Raw genomic sequence first — 16,171 nt, forward strand, 5'->3', positions numbered from 1 at the left:
GTGGAAGCAACAAGCCCTGGGTGGCTCAATCGCCAGATCTAACACCCTTGGATTTCTTTGCATGGGGCTTTATCAAATCAGACGTCTATCAAATGAAGGTTAAAGATCTGCAGGACTTACATGCACGCATTGTAACGGCTGTTCACAAAATAACCCCTGAAATGCTCCAGGATGTTTTCAGAAATGCTGTGGAAATATTTGAGCTCTGTAGAGATATTGATGGTGCACAGGTAGAACCTTATTCTTAAGTATTCAATAAATTAATACCTTCTATTGTTTTATAATTGAATTTAACACAGTTACCCATTATTTCTCTGAAATAGATAGAGACTTTATAAACACCCTGTATAACATTGTGTAAGAATGTAAACAGTAGTGTCCCTCAACTGTTGTTCAGGTGATATCTATAGGTTACGGCCTCACCTGTGTTGAAATAAGAATAACCAGTCACGTGTTACCCTGGGTATATACAACGTTTTTTGGAAACTAAAGAATCTTGGATTTAGCAGTCTGATCTGGAACATCAGTGAATATAATCTAGTAGAACTTGATAGTCAGGCAGTAGTCAATCCAATGATGTAGTGAAAGTGACAGTCCAATGTAAGTTCATTTTACATCAACTTGGTCAGTAAGAGATTTAGTACTACTCCATAATTGATATCTTGAGCAAATCTTCTGTTTTCTAGCAGACCTATTCAGTGTAGTGCTGTTGTTATTTCAGTTTCGCCTGGAAGTACCACAGGAAAAGCCTGTGGTATATGATTATACCATGTGTTTCTATTTTGTTTTAGTGTTATAGTATTTATTCTGAATTTTATTCTTAATATGTGCAGGATTCACATAACACGTAGTTGAGAAAACATTAAGTTGATCTCGTTTCAAGCTACCTGTTTTGTTCTCCAAGCAGATAATACATGTTACTGTGTGTGGAGAATATTGCTTAATACAATATTGTATATGAATGTTTACAACAGTATCCTTCAAAATTGTTTAGGTAATATATAGAAGTTACAGCCTCACCTATGTTGTAATGAGAATGATCAGTTCTCCGGTATTTAGTTAGTCTAAAACTCTTCTCATTCAACTTGTCAGTCTATTTCTAGAATTTGGTCTAGATTCAATGAAGCTGGGAGAAACTACTTGGAGTAATCATTCAAAGTAAGTGCTCTGCATTCATCAAGTTCATTGATTATGTGTATTACTTGTGTTCAGTCAGTTCACTTTATATTGACTCAGTTAAGTAAGAGTTTTACATTTCATAATCAATATTTTGAATGAAACTGCCATTACTTAATGGACCTATCCAATAACTTGAACAAATATTAAGTTCACCTGAATATACCATGGTCCAAGTACACAAACAATAATGAATTGTACATCAGCAAAACTGGGAATGGCATCATATTTGAAACATTTTAATGACTAAAATAGTCTTTCATAACTAGCATAGAATATATATTCAGCCATATTTTTACAATTTCCAGGCATTTTTTGCAAGTACGTAGTTACACCTGAGTTCACCAGATGCCTAAATGGCATAAACATGGGTTTATCCTTTTATACAGATAAATGTTATATACTGCAAGCTTCATTTCTAAGTCTCATGATAGCATGTTTATGGTTGTGTGTGAATTTTTTGGAAGTTAGCCTATTCCAAAAGGCAATATAGAAACCTGTACAACTGGCTTGTATTAAGATTGTGTGCAACCCATTGGTTGAAGTATATTTAACTTGTGGAATACCAAGAACTTTGTTTTACCAGAGTATTTAAGTCAGGTGTTTCCATAGTTCTGTCTCTCGAGCTTTATATTTCTGCTCTTAGTTGCTCTAGACTTTCCTGTTGTCAGTCCCAGCAGTTTGTCAATAAAGACAAAGCCCAATCCAGTTTTAAGTAAACTAACGATGTTTTTTAAATAAAGATTATTGTGTCTGAATCTAACTTGTGTTTGCTGGTTTTCCTCTACTGTCCATGTGAATTTATTCTTCACCTAATAGTCCCGAGCTTGCATTTTTTAAAACTTTTCTACTACATATCAATGGACCTGAATACCACAACAGTTGTGACACATATATAGTCTCAGACTGTAAAGGAAAGCCTACTACATGGCGAACTGAAATAAAGTCTTTAAATTCATTAGATTAGATTTTGTTTACATACTGTTGCGTCAGCGAGGTCACGTGACTAGTGTCACGCCACGTTTCTAGAACTATCTTGTTCCTTCGTAAATGCCCTAGCATTTACTAGATATATGTTTGTCTGGTATATATATATAAGACGCTCACAACGTGACGGGACAACAATGTGTGTGTGTAGGTAGTGAGTAATTGAACTGCAGTCAGATAGTATTGTTGAAGTTGAGCACGTTCTTTGTTATAGCGCGACTGTTGAAAATAAGTGTATCGGTAAAGTTGTATTCGGAAAGAATAAACCAGTTTTATTAAGTAAGACTTGTGTCGCTAAAGTTTCGTCGGAACGAAGTTACGGGAAATCAATTAACAAACGGAGACGTAACAATACCTTCTCACTGCTAAGATTTTGAGTGTGCTTAGTTTTTAGCCTATTGTTTGTTTAAATTGTAATAAGGAATAATATAGGTAAATAACATAACTTACTATAATGTGCTGAGAATGTTTCATCCCAGGTGTACTTGATTATAATACATAATGTCACCCATTGGAACATTATAAAGTACCTAGGTGTGGAAAACCGTTCCTATTGCTTGTGTTATAAAACTGTGTTAACAAACAAATGCACAGTAGACCCGGACATTATACAAAAGTATTTGTGTTCTGAATGATGTAATGAACTGATAAACAGAAATATCTGGACTTGTATGACAGAATTTGTGTTGTAAGGGCTGTTATGAACTGGTAAATAGCAGATAGAAAGTTTACATCACAGAGTTCATAATGTGAATCTTGTTCTACTGATGAATAGGAAATCCAAAGTTTGGTATTGTTACTTTCAACCCAAACAGTGGAAACTTCAGCCTTGCATTCCACAGCCTGGCATGGTAATTACTAGGATATACCTGGCTCTGATTTGAAGTTTGTATGACAGAAGTTTTATGTAGAACATCATCTTTATGAACTGATGAAGTCTGCACCTAACTTAAAAATGCAGCTGTTTAAAGGTGATTTGTCTTTACTTGGGGTAGTAAAGTGCATACATGATTTACCCATAAGTTTGTTATGAAGGGTCTTGCAAATTATTAAAACTAAAATATAGTTTCTGTCATGTGCGATTGTTTCCTTGAAACATTGGGCTTCAGGTCATTGCATATTCAGTGGTTGTCACCTTCCTCAACAGTTGTTTCTTGGTCTACTGTTTCATGGCTATATAGTTAAGTATACAGATGGATAACTATAATCTGTGGATATTATTTGTTAAATTACATATATTACAGATGTAACTTTGTTTTTGTCAAATGGCTAGGCTATTTGTATTTCTATCCAAAGTGTACATTGTGAAATATATCACTTGGGCTAAACAGCCAGGTCAGGGTTCTCCAAGTTTTAAATATAGACACCAATAACATAGAGCTGCTGACCAGATGGAAGTAAATCAGCCAGTAGCAACAACTGCTTAGATGGCTACTCTTGTATGAATGGTTGGATTGTCTGTCATGTTTATGATAATCCCAAAGCTCAAAATATAGTTTGCTTAGTGGAATATTATAGCTTGAACATTGGACCTTCTAGTCTACAACCCAGTACACAAACCACCAGGCCACTCTTGGCCCTCAAATGGCTAAGAATATACAATGGTTATTCAAAACTTAATTAATTGAAATTACTTATAGCGTTTAATAGTTCTTAAAACACTATTCCTTAAATATCAAAGTCAGTAATAAAAATAATTCTAGGATGAATCTTAAAATGTTTCTAGATATATTTTTGCCATAAATGTCAGTTTGAAAAACTGACTTAATGTGAGGAAATGGCTCTTAAAATAAGTTGTTTCACTACAGTATGAATATTCCCAAAATATACCAAAGTAATTATTTGTAATTCAATTTAATGGCAACAGTAACATCTTACATTCTTCTTTACCAGAGAGAGCATTAGAAAATGTTTGTTACTCATTACTCTTATTTACAAAGCTGTCAGTTACTATATTACAACACGTTTCTATTTACTTTGAGGTGCCAGGTAACATTTATTGTGATTAATCCACCAAAAATACAAACAAAAAATACATTAACAGCTGTCATTCTGTTAGAAACTTGAAAGTAGAATTTACCTTGTATAAGCATCCACTCCGCTATAAATTATCTGCAAGTACGACTTATCATAGGATGACATTTTTATATTCAGGAAAAAAAGTTTTATGGTAAATTAAAAATTAACCACATAAACATTTTGAGGTAAAATTTGATAGATTTCTATTTTGTTTTAAAGCAGCAGTTACTGTGATATTAGTAGACGATGCACCTGTGGACATATTTTGACTTCAAACTTATATGAAGTTAAATGCCAGTGAATAAAATTTAATTCTAAAATACCATAGACCAAATAGTTAATAAACTATCAGATCAGTATTGGCTGTTATTTTAGAAATAAGTGTAATTTTAGGGATAATAAGATGGTATAAAAAATCATTTCCAGGTTTCTTGCTAATCAAAGTTTTGGAAGTAGGTTTCACTCACTACTGTCTTCCGATAATCTGTGATGACATACAAAATCAAAAGCCTAACCTTAAATAAGGATATTATACTCAATATAATACAACATGGGAAATATGTCACCAGATGAGTAAAAAGCTAGAAGCTCTACTTTAAACCACTAATATTCAGTCAAAGGGTTTAGTAAGTAGTAAGTTAAAGGCACACTGTTCTTATGAAAATCCAGCCAATTGAATTTAGCACCATTTGTTTAGCATTATTAATGTACAGTTAGTGTATAACTATTGTTACTGATTACAATCATTACCCACTTTTAGCTGTCAACAATGAGTAGAAATAGGTAACAAATGAACATATTCAAATCAGTAAACATGTAAGTAATATACCACAGGTCATCAAATTAATATTGGTGATAATCTTAACCCAATATTAGCTGTCAACAATGAATAGAAGGTAGGGGAACTAAAGAACAAAGAAATATTTAATTCATTAAACATTTCTATATAAACACAATATGAATTTTACAGTATATCTGCAAAACAAACTTGCTTTGCAAAATCACAAGACTAAAATTAAAACAATACCAACAATACAGCAAAGTGATCAACAATAAATCATATTTTAATCATTTTGTCCTACTCTAAGAAAAACTTATTATATATAAGTCACCAAAGTTTTAAGTTTGATTTTCAATAATACAGTAGGCTGTTCATGTAAATATGCCCTTTATCAACAGTTATAACTACACAACAACAGTTAAAGCATTTAAGAATATATTCAAACACATCTCTTTCTGTTGTTAAAAATACCCCCCTATGAATACTCAAAGCAGGTGTTCAAAAACTGGAATGCACTTCATAATCACAAGCTTATTTCACTGAGTACATGTAAATGAGACTTAACTAGTACTTCATAAAATACATAGTTCTTCAATAGAAATGTAGCAGCTTAACAAACGGGAAATAGAAGAGTATTAAACCATGCATAACGTTTTTTCAATGACTTACCATGAATGATATAAAGAAAAAAATTCATATATATACATATTGATATTTCTGTACTGAAATTCAATAACTTTGGAATACAATATACATGAACAAGTAAAAAAAATTGAAATCACAAATTCCCATGTATTTTAGTGAAGTTAATGTTTTTTCATCACATTATGCTAGTTATCATATCACAAATATTCATAATAGGTATACTACAATTCACTGTATGCTATTATAACTATTAGTCATAGATTAGGAAGAAGTAAAATTTTAAATACATTTATTTGTGAGACTGACAGTTTCTTCAACCAATAGGAAAAATAACCATAATAATGATCACTTACAACTAATGTTACATGAATTTAATAATGGATAAAACTGAATCACAAGTACTCTCAACTTTTCAAAAAATCAAAAATAATAATCAAAGTATAATTTTGAGTAATTTTTTATTACGTTTGTAAAGAACATTCAAGAACTGCATAAAATTTTTATTCATGTATGATGTAGAGTGTTTTGTAGAGTTTGAAAGAAATTAACAATTACCCCTTTTTTAAGATTTCATATTTTTAATGCTTTAGGGCATATTGTCACATGAAGTTTTTTACTAAAATCAGAAAAACAAGGAGTATGGCCACTCAAAATATTGATTCAAGAAATAATAAAATTATTAAATAATTTATTGATTTAAAAAAATTTAATTAGCATTTAAACCATGTGACTTTTCAGGTTCTGACATTCCATCCTAGGAAGTCATTCACAGAATGGAAAGATTGTTCATGACCTTAAAATAGTACTAGTTTTTACACAAAGGGAAAACCTTCGTCAACTCTGGATAATAGTGAAGACTCAAGGAACAAAACACTCATGTGTAACAGGTTAACTGGAATGTATTATCATTTTACACAAGTCTCAAGTTCGTTTTTCAACTTCTTGAGATCTCATAAGAAAATAAATTGAATATGAGAAATGGTACACAAAATTGCTACAAAATCTAATTTGTTTCTTTCTAGTGATTTTCATTAAAGTCAACTTTTAGTTTGTAAATTGACTGAGATGTATTTCCTCTAACTAAAGAAATCAGTCAATTTCAAAAATGTTTCGTTTTGTAATTATTGTGCATTATAGTTTATGACTATTAGAATTAATAAATTATTATTAAAGTTTATTTTTTGAAGACTACTAATGTTTAGTAATTTATATTATAATATGACAAACTATCTTTTTTCTTTATAAAATTCACTTTTTAGAGGCAAAAGTGACTTTAAAAATCAAAACTATTATGCCATTACAAATTGCATATACAAAAAAAGTTTCAAATAGCTAAAGCATTGTTAGAATAGTATATAAAGACATACTGTAACCAGCTTTTAATCAAATGTGACTGATGTTACATTATTTTTTGTATGTTACTAATATCATCATAAAGGTTTGTTCCAATTTTTATTCATTTTCTACAAGGATTTTTTCATTTTAGCATGTATCACTCTCAACTACTGAAAAACTGTAGTTCATCCAAAATTTTCCTGCAGGCACAAATTGTGTCCATAATCTTTTCTCTTAAGCTAAGTTACAACATTTTCATAGGAAATACCTACAAAATCTTTTTCACAAAGGACCAAAGGTTGAAAGTTAGTTTTATCAAACTTAGATCTATAAGTATAATTTAAAAATATTGTTTAAGCTACAAAACATTTTTTAAGATACCGATACATTTTATACTATTTTTAATTTGTTATTTACTCTAGAACTAGATGTTCATGATAGAATAGCTTAAATATTAGAAAATGGAAACAATCTGACAGGTTGCAAGGATCATAGTGACCTGTAACTTTCTAAAATAAAGCTGCACTTTTAACATTTACAAATGTTCAACTCAAGATAAAGGAAAAATTTTACACATTTGAATATTTTCTACAAACTACATAACTTCTCATTATATATATATTTCACTAAATAATATTACTACCAATTATATACATATTCATTTTAGTACAAAGGGAATTCAATCTTACTATATATATAATGGGTAACAAACTATTGTGTGTATCACACTACATTCTTTTTTTTCACTTTTAAGAATCTTTCAACCCTACACTGATTATATATAACATGCAACATTAGTAACAGTTTCACAACAGACCACAAACTCCAAGTCAAACACTATAATCAATATAACTAAGGTCCTTTGTCTATCTCAGTGACACATAAATATTATTGTATTATGAAAATGACAAATTCTAACAGGAAAAGAGGAGTACTGATTAGAAGAAAGAACAGTTTTGTCACAACTTCTAGCCTGATAAGCAGACAGCTTATCAGGTTTGGAACTTACTTTAAATTTTAGAACTTATATATTTTGAACATAATACCTGAATGTAATCATGACTAAACTGAAATAGAAAAAAGACTAAAAGAGATTCAAACTTGCAACAAACCCTGGGTGGGGGAACTAATAAGGAAGGGTTTAACAGTTCAGATTGTAAGAATAAGCATTAAAGATTATTCACCAGCAAATCTAAAGACAATTTTGTCTTACTAATCTATTAATACAAAGGCAGGTATGAACACTGGATAAATGGCACAACATTTATTAAAACGGTTAAACAAGTTTTTTTATCTTTTAATCTCACAATTTGAACATTTTAGATGTGACTCTCTTCCAAACAATATTTATCTGTTGCTCTATCATTCATGTACCATCATACACTAATTATAGATCACACCTTCTTAAATTTATAATCATTAGAATGTTACCTTTTCATTTATGACTCAATTATTATTATACAGCCATGTATGAGAAATTCTAAAGTTACAGGAAATGGTAGTAAATCAACTTATTTTAATCTACACAAACAAATACCTGTGACTCACTCATTTTTCCACAACATAACAATGGTGGGTATTTCTTACTATGTTTTGGTGAATAAAGAACAGAAAAAAGTTATCTTGTGTTTGAAATAAAAGTTTTATTAAGCTTAATAAATGAAATACTCAAATATTAAAACAACAAATATACTGCCTTTTGGTTTCACTATTACATGTTATAAACTGACAAATAAAAAAAAGTTAAAACATGAAATATGTTCTTGTAAGATCTCAAAGAAAATTCAGCTTGAAACTAATTCTTTGAAGTTATTAAATTCTATTTCATGGGTAGAGATCATTATTATTTTTTAAACTTCATTGGCAGGAATAGGGATATTTATATTCAAAACACCACCAGTTCCAAAATTGTGCTTGTTTTATTTACATTCTGGATAGGTTGATAGCATTTCTGCAGCTTTAACAGTGCTTTTCAGCCGATCTATTTAGAAACAATACATAATACGTGTAATCTTTAACATAGTCAATATATATATAATCACAAACATGCCAGTAAAAATATTCTAAAAAAATCAATATTAATATTATATAAAATCCATAAACAATTAAAACTTATAAATAACACAATCCAATTCAAAAACATAAGAAATCTATAAGTTAGTTAAACAAGGTACGCAGTAATACCAAACTTTTTTTATAAACTAACTTTCACAAAATCAAAATGGAAAAACAAAGGTCATGAGTACTTAAGATGTATTGTAAAAATGTTCTGAGCAATTTAATTGGCTGTGACTTGGATTTCTAACATAAACCTTATGTTGATTCATTTTAAATCTTAAATTTTCTGTTTGGTACAACATAACTTTCAACACAAGTACAGTTTTTAGAACTACAAGAGAAAGATCTTTTCATTTTAAATGTAATAGTTCCATCTGGGCTTTTAATGATATTGGTAATATAATACAGACTACAGAGTGGGTATCTTAAGTTTTTACACTGAATAATACCTTCTTGTCTATTTTCAATATAGTGTTTACAACAAAGTAAACAGTTCAAGTTTTTATGCTGTCTATAAGCTACAATAACATCAATTAGTGCTCTTCTGACAGTATTAGATGTACAGGAGGCAATCGATCTTAACTTGTAATTATGCAATATATGTACATAGTAATGACTGGTAACACTTCTGACTGATTACTAGCTTTTGCACCATATAATTTGGTGCAAAATAATTCTTTGCCAATTAGATCTTTTTGATAATTTCTATTTAATAAAATCGTTTTTATTTCATTTAATCTGATACTTCTTTTTTTCTTTATTGTTCAGGATCTGTATAATTCTCTTTTCTAATGTATATGGGATATTTCTTTTGATGTATCTTGGATGGTTACTACTAAAATCTAAATAAACAAGGGAATTGGTCAGTTTATAAAAATATATCAGTTTCTAAAGAGCTAATGTCAGATATGTAAATCAATATATCCAAGAAATGTATAATTGTATAAGCCTTTTCAATAGTAAATTTATTGTTTCAATCTAAATCATTTAAAACTTGGCTAAAATTAAAGCACTTTAAATCTTCATTCCAAATAATAAAACAATCACCAATGTATTTCAGCCAATATAATATGACATAAGAGCTAACATCTGTGTTAATTCACTCTTTGATCAAAAATGGTATACATCTCTTGTAAGAAACCCATTACTAAAAAAGCATAGATAGGTGCCATTTTTTGTACCCTTGGTGGTTCCTTTTATCTGGTGGTTGAAATCATTATTACAAATAAAATAATCCTTTTTCAGTACTAATTTTACAAGTTCAGTTAAAAATTCCTTAGTAAATTTGGAATGCAAAAATTCTGAATAATGTCCACAAAAATAATTTATAGTTGTATTCTTAATAATGATTTCTTTAGAATATTTTTACTGGGATGCTTGTGTAAGCATATATATATATATACTTTGTATTATGTATTTTTCTTTAAATAGGTTGGCTGAAGAGCAATGTTCAAACTGCAAAAGCACTACCAAACAATCCAGAATATAAATAACAACCAGTAATATTTTGAAGCTGGTGGTGCTTTGAATTTTTATATATTAAATACACTTGAGAAGATCACACCCACATATACATATATATTTCATATTTTGGATATATACATATGTATGTATTACTTGACTGACCCTGTACTGGTCAGAGCTCATTCCTTAAGATTTTAATGAATCTATATATATATATATATATATAATACACACACATAAAGTCAACAATTTTTCATTAATCAGACCTATCACAGCAAGAGACTTCTCATAATATGTACAAACAATACTTTCTACTATATAAATAATTAATGAACTTATTTTTTATTTTCTTTCATTCAAAGCTGAAATACTTGTCATGTAGAATATTTTACACCATACACAAACTTTGTAATTTACCAAAGTTTATGTTTTACTTCTCAAGAAGATTGATGGAGCACTGACTGTGAGCTTGGCACACAAAGCATGTCACATCATGTGGTAAGAATGTAAAGTTTTTGACAAAGCGTCAAGTAATAATACAATACACAAAAATTTGGTTGGTACCAAAACTCAAAGATTTCTTGCAGGAGCATTGTCTGAGTTGGCTTGGCACGTGTAAGAATGTCAAACTGAAAAGCATTAGAGCAAAACCTTTTACCAAAAACCTACACTATCATACATGGCTATGTATACATTTTTGAGATCTACAAAAAGTCATGCTTTGCTCATTCTTTTTCTCAAGGCAATTGCTTGAAGCATTAGCTAATCAAGCTTGAAAACATAAATAGTATAAGAATGTCATGTTTTAATTTACTAAGAACCTTAACTATTTTGTATGCACACGGAATCATTACACATAACACAAAAAAACAGAGCTTCCAAATTATTATTTTATAATAATAAAAAAAGACTGCTGAGAACACCAACTTAACAGGCTTGGGAGGTGTGAAGAATGCCATGTTGAGTGGTACTAGAGTGAAGCATTTTTTAAGAATCTGAATTTTAAGAAATCTACCAAAGTTTATGGTCCATTCCTTCCTCTTAAGCTTAGACTGAACAAGTTGGCATGGGTTAAGAACATGATGCAGAGGAAAGCTTTATGCTGAGAATCTGAAATAATATACAGACCCATATACAAGCTTGGTATAACTCATGGTTCACTCTTTTCTCTTGAACACAGATTGAAAATGTTGACACAAGTCAAAGATATGGTGTAGCATTAGAGGGAAACTTCTTAAGAACAGCTTGAACAACAAGAACCTAAAGAGTTGCTTGAAAGATGACATTTCTTTCTTCTCACTTTTTGGTCTTCTTGCCACTTCCAAAGTGGAACCATCCAGATCCTTTCTTTTTAGGTGAACTAAGTCTTGAACCCATCATGACCATCATGTTAGGTTGAAAATTGGATGGCAAACTACTTGTTCGAGACTTAAAAGTCATTGGAGCATCTGATAACATTTCTGTCATAACTGTACCTGGGTGTGGATTAGGTCCTTTCATTTGTTTAACTGAAATTGTAATAAAAATATTTATAAATCACATAACTTCTTGAATGTATCACATATATTCCTTTATTACAACATTTTTTAATACGACAACAAAGAACACATTTGATTACAGTAGTCCCTCTCAGATACGACAGACCCATCTTCCATGATTTAATAAGTTGCGATCTGACAGAAAGTTGTTATTTAAAGAATCAATAACCAGATAACGAATGGCCGAGTTCAAACTGTGCCAGTTGTTATTCCCAGGGGTTGAGCATAATGGTATATATACTGTATATGTAGTCAGATAATGTAACAAGTTGGCACACTGTATAATAATAGTTATGATGGATAACAGTTCAATAAAGATAACTTAAAATTGTTTTGTGTGTATTTTATGTAAAATAATTTATTCACTGATAATATTTGTTTCATAAACATCCACATATCACATTATTATTACATACATATAAAATATTATAAGCTGACAAAAATTTATTTCATATAAAGTTGTCCATCTTTGTTTGTTTTGCACATTTAATGGAGTCACTATGAATGTTCACGAGTCTGGCAGTTATCATATCAAGAAGCGTTTCGTTATTAGATTTCAGCGCACGATTTTAGTACCAATTTATAAAATAATGTGCAATAAATGTACAGAATTCTACATCAGAGAAACCAGAAGAAAACTGGAATAGAGATTCACCAAACATGAATAAAAACACATCCTATATTTACCACTATTGCAACTCAAAAAATACACAACATATCTATATGAAATGCTGTAATTTTAAACAAAGAACCAAACATCGGAAGCAACGTATCTTAACTGAACAAAACAGCCCCACCCTAAAATTTCACCTTAAAACTTGGATCCTCTGAAAAGGGACTATTCCACAAACTTAAAAGAACCAGTAAAGAAATAAAAATAAATATCTGAACTAAATTATTGCTAGACTTTAGCCAATACCTAATAAGGTAATCCTCTCTGAATACAAATACTATATAAAATGTAATATGTTACATTAAAACAATTTCATGTTGACTAAAAAATTCTCTAATTTCCATGTTTTGTATATTTTGTTGCTTTCTTCACAACTTTGGTCTATATCAATATCTACATCATGTTTCTATATCAACACTTTGAGCCTTCTTCTTCTTCACAGCAACATCCTGTTTTCAGCTTGAGACATTCAAAGCTTTTCTGGAAGCCTTGAGGCATTTCCTTAGCCATACTTACCATACAGATTGAGTTTGTCACTCAACAAACTATGAGTTAATACACCCCGATAGTAAGTCCTAATCAAGTTACTTAACATCTAGGCCACTAGTTCAAAATCTACTACATTCGAAATACGTATGTTAATTCACATCGAAATAAAATACCAGTGTTATCACAATCACTCTATTGGAACTCTAATTAATAAATAAATCCTACTGTCATAGAGGATGGGGTTTTATTGGTGTTGGAGAATTTTTTGCTATACAATAGTCTCTGGTGGATACGACCCCTCCCATAAACGACTTCCTGATAGATGCGACATATGACCATGATTTTTGGAAGGAAGGTTGAATAATGACCTCTCTGTAATGACTTTTCTTCATATCAACAATGTAATTTACAGAGACACATGAATACAGTGTATACAATATGGAAGAAAGAGTTCACATGATCGGAGATTGCTTCACAGCTTAGTATATTTATCTTGGTACCCCAGGGTGTTCAAGTCAAACTCCTTGATACATACACAGGGGTATTTTGGTTTTAAAACTTTCAGGTCCTGAAAGGTAACCAGGGGTGGTCAGAAACTGATGTTTGTCTTCACCCTGCTTGCATAATAAAGGTTTATTCTCCTAGTATATTTTAATGAAAGTCAACTTAATTTAAGTTCTTTCTAATGTTAATATACATCAGAAATCTATAATGGCATTCAAACTTTCCAAAGAGTTAAAGTTTTATCTTTGTGAAGAAAAAAAAAAGAAGACAAAAAACAACTATATGATAGGATGTATCTTCTCACTACTAATAGTAATGCTAAACTGATATGTCCCAAGCATTGCATATTGCTAATTGTCTTATGGAAGTAAAAGCTTTTCACCATTTAAGTACCTAGCAATGTTATTAATAAAGTAAGGGGTCAAAAGAATATTTAATTTTTTCTAATCAATGAACATTTTTGACTCAACTCACCTTTAGGTCTTTTAGCTTTCTGTTTGTTTAAAAAAGCTAATCTGGCAGCTTTCTTAGCTCGTTCTGTAACAGTAAAACCTATGGAAATTATATAAAGATTAGCATAACCTGTATACATAGAACATCCTTACATTATTTACTGCTTGGTTAAACACATATTTATGATTTTCTGTGATTTATTCTAACTGTACGTCACATAAATGTGATAAAGTTATTACAAAAAGTAAAATCTTGGCTAGAGTTTAAAAAACAAAAAGGGGGGGGGGAAGAGGCAGATATTTCAAGATTACAAAAGTTCCATTTCAGATTTTGTAAATTCACATAGATAGTATAAAGACTGTAGAAAGCAGAATTACATGAAAAAAAATTTGGCTGTTGTGTAGATTACATCACCATTAAGGGCTGGATGCTTTATGGAACTTCTAAATCAGAAGACAGATCTGGAAATTTTGATCACACATCAAAAGCAATTCCATACAGATCAGGAAAATCTGAATTCATATCTTTCATTTGTTTTATCTCATGATGGAATGAAAAGAAAAAATCCATATGGTATTAAAGTGTACATCAAAGAAAAATCCTGCATGGAAACACTCCCATTGATGTACTACAGGAACACAATACTACATTAGCATATCCTACAGATAGCTAAGGTAAGTCTGCTTCAATACTTACTAGTATGACATTGCAGTCCTATGGTGAGTTAAGAATACAAATAATTTTCTTCACTTTCTAGAAATTCACACTGAGACATGTAAGAGAGAGAATGTTGAGCTATTATCATTGGAGAATATTGCTAAAAAGAAACTAGTACGTTATTGTTGCCCTAATATTGATCTTAAGCTGCAGTACCTACAGTATCAGAATTAAAATACACAAATTAAGAATAATTACAGAGAAGTTTTAGATCTAATGCTAAATATAGTATTCAAGTAAGTGTTCATTTTGCATACAAGTGCACTTGTATTACTTGTGCAACAACCATATCTTTATTGCAGAACACAATTTTAAATAAAAGTATTCTCCTCACAACAAGAACACGACATTCACTAGGACTATACTGAGGGTTTGATTATAGCTTTTTGATGTAATTTGTAAATATAGTACTAAAAAATGGAGTTATTATAATAAATTGTCATTTTTTCAATAAAGGATACCACTTTTAACATATAAAACATTACAGTTTATATCAGCACGATCCAAACTCTTTTTCCATGCAATACTTTCCAGAAAAACCCTTTTTTTTGGAAATTTTTTTCAATGAGGTATGGATACTATAAAAAGTAATTACCAGCACAAACAGCCAACCTATGAGCGGCATTTCTGCTAGTATGTTATGAAAATTCAACAGTGCTACATCTGCTACATTCAGTGCTAATAAGGCCCATTATGTCAATAATTACAAACATGTGACGTAAACATCTGATGAGTAGCAGTCTATATACATTTAACTTCTAAGTTAAGAACAGAACTAGAAGAGACAGAGGAGAATAGCAGTGTTTGTTACAATTGTAACGAATTTGTCGCTATGTATTTATTTTTAATGTGAACGTTGTTTGGATTAAATTTGTATTTAAAAATATGTGTAATTTATAATGTCAGATATGTATTGCATTTTCCCGCACATATAAAAATACCAAGGCCAAAGTAGAGAGCATATATAAGTCTGCTAAGAACGTGTTATAATCGGGTATGCTATAAACCGTGATTTTGCTAACCCTTATCAACTGAAAAATTTACAACATTTGACCAGGAACAGTTATAAATTTCGAATATCAGTGGATTCTCATCTTTCCAAAAATATTACTAGATATATGTTAGTATTTTTCTGAAAGTATTACTGAATTATCATCGGACATTAGTGGTTTTATGAAAATATTATCTTACTTCGTTGGTCCAACAATTCTGTGTCTGACAAAGCTAGCTAGCTTCTCGGCAATTGTATGTACATCGACTTCAAGTTAACTTGCTGGATATCAAGGAGACCCTGAACTAGAAAGAAGATTTTGTATTGTTTGTAAGTTCGTG

The 16,171-nt window shown here is 30.5% G+C and overlaps 1 protein-coding gene across 1 annotated transcript in view; it reads right to left on the bottom strand.

Moving 5' to 3' along the window:
• Window positions 1-9,004: 9,004 nt before the first annotated feature.
• LOC106469942 (spermatogenesis-associated protein 13-like) overlaps window positions 9,005-16,171 on the bottom strand; it is a 76,245-nt gene continuing 69,078 nt past the window's right edge. Inside the window, exons 13-14 of the mRNA XM_013930463.2 lie at window positions 14,144-14,221; window positions 9,005-11,973 (exon numbers count right to left, since the gene is read on the bottom strand). Coding sequence (XP_013785917.2) covers window positions 11,762-11,973; window positions 14,144-14,221 — 290 coding nt within the window. The 3' untranslated portion in view covers window positions 9,005-11,761. The remainder of the gene's footprint in view (window positions 11,974-14,143; window positions 14,222-16,171) is intronic.

This window comes from Limulus polyphemus, unplaced genomic scaffold (genome assembly GCF_000517525.1).
Source record: "Limulus polyphemus unplaced genomic scaffold, Limulus_polyphemus-2.1.2 Scaffold3734, whole genome shotgun sequence".
Classification (NCBI taxonomy): Eukaryota; Metazoa; Arthropoda; class Merostomata; order Xiphosura; family Limulidae; genus Limulus; species Limulus polyphemus.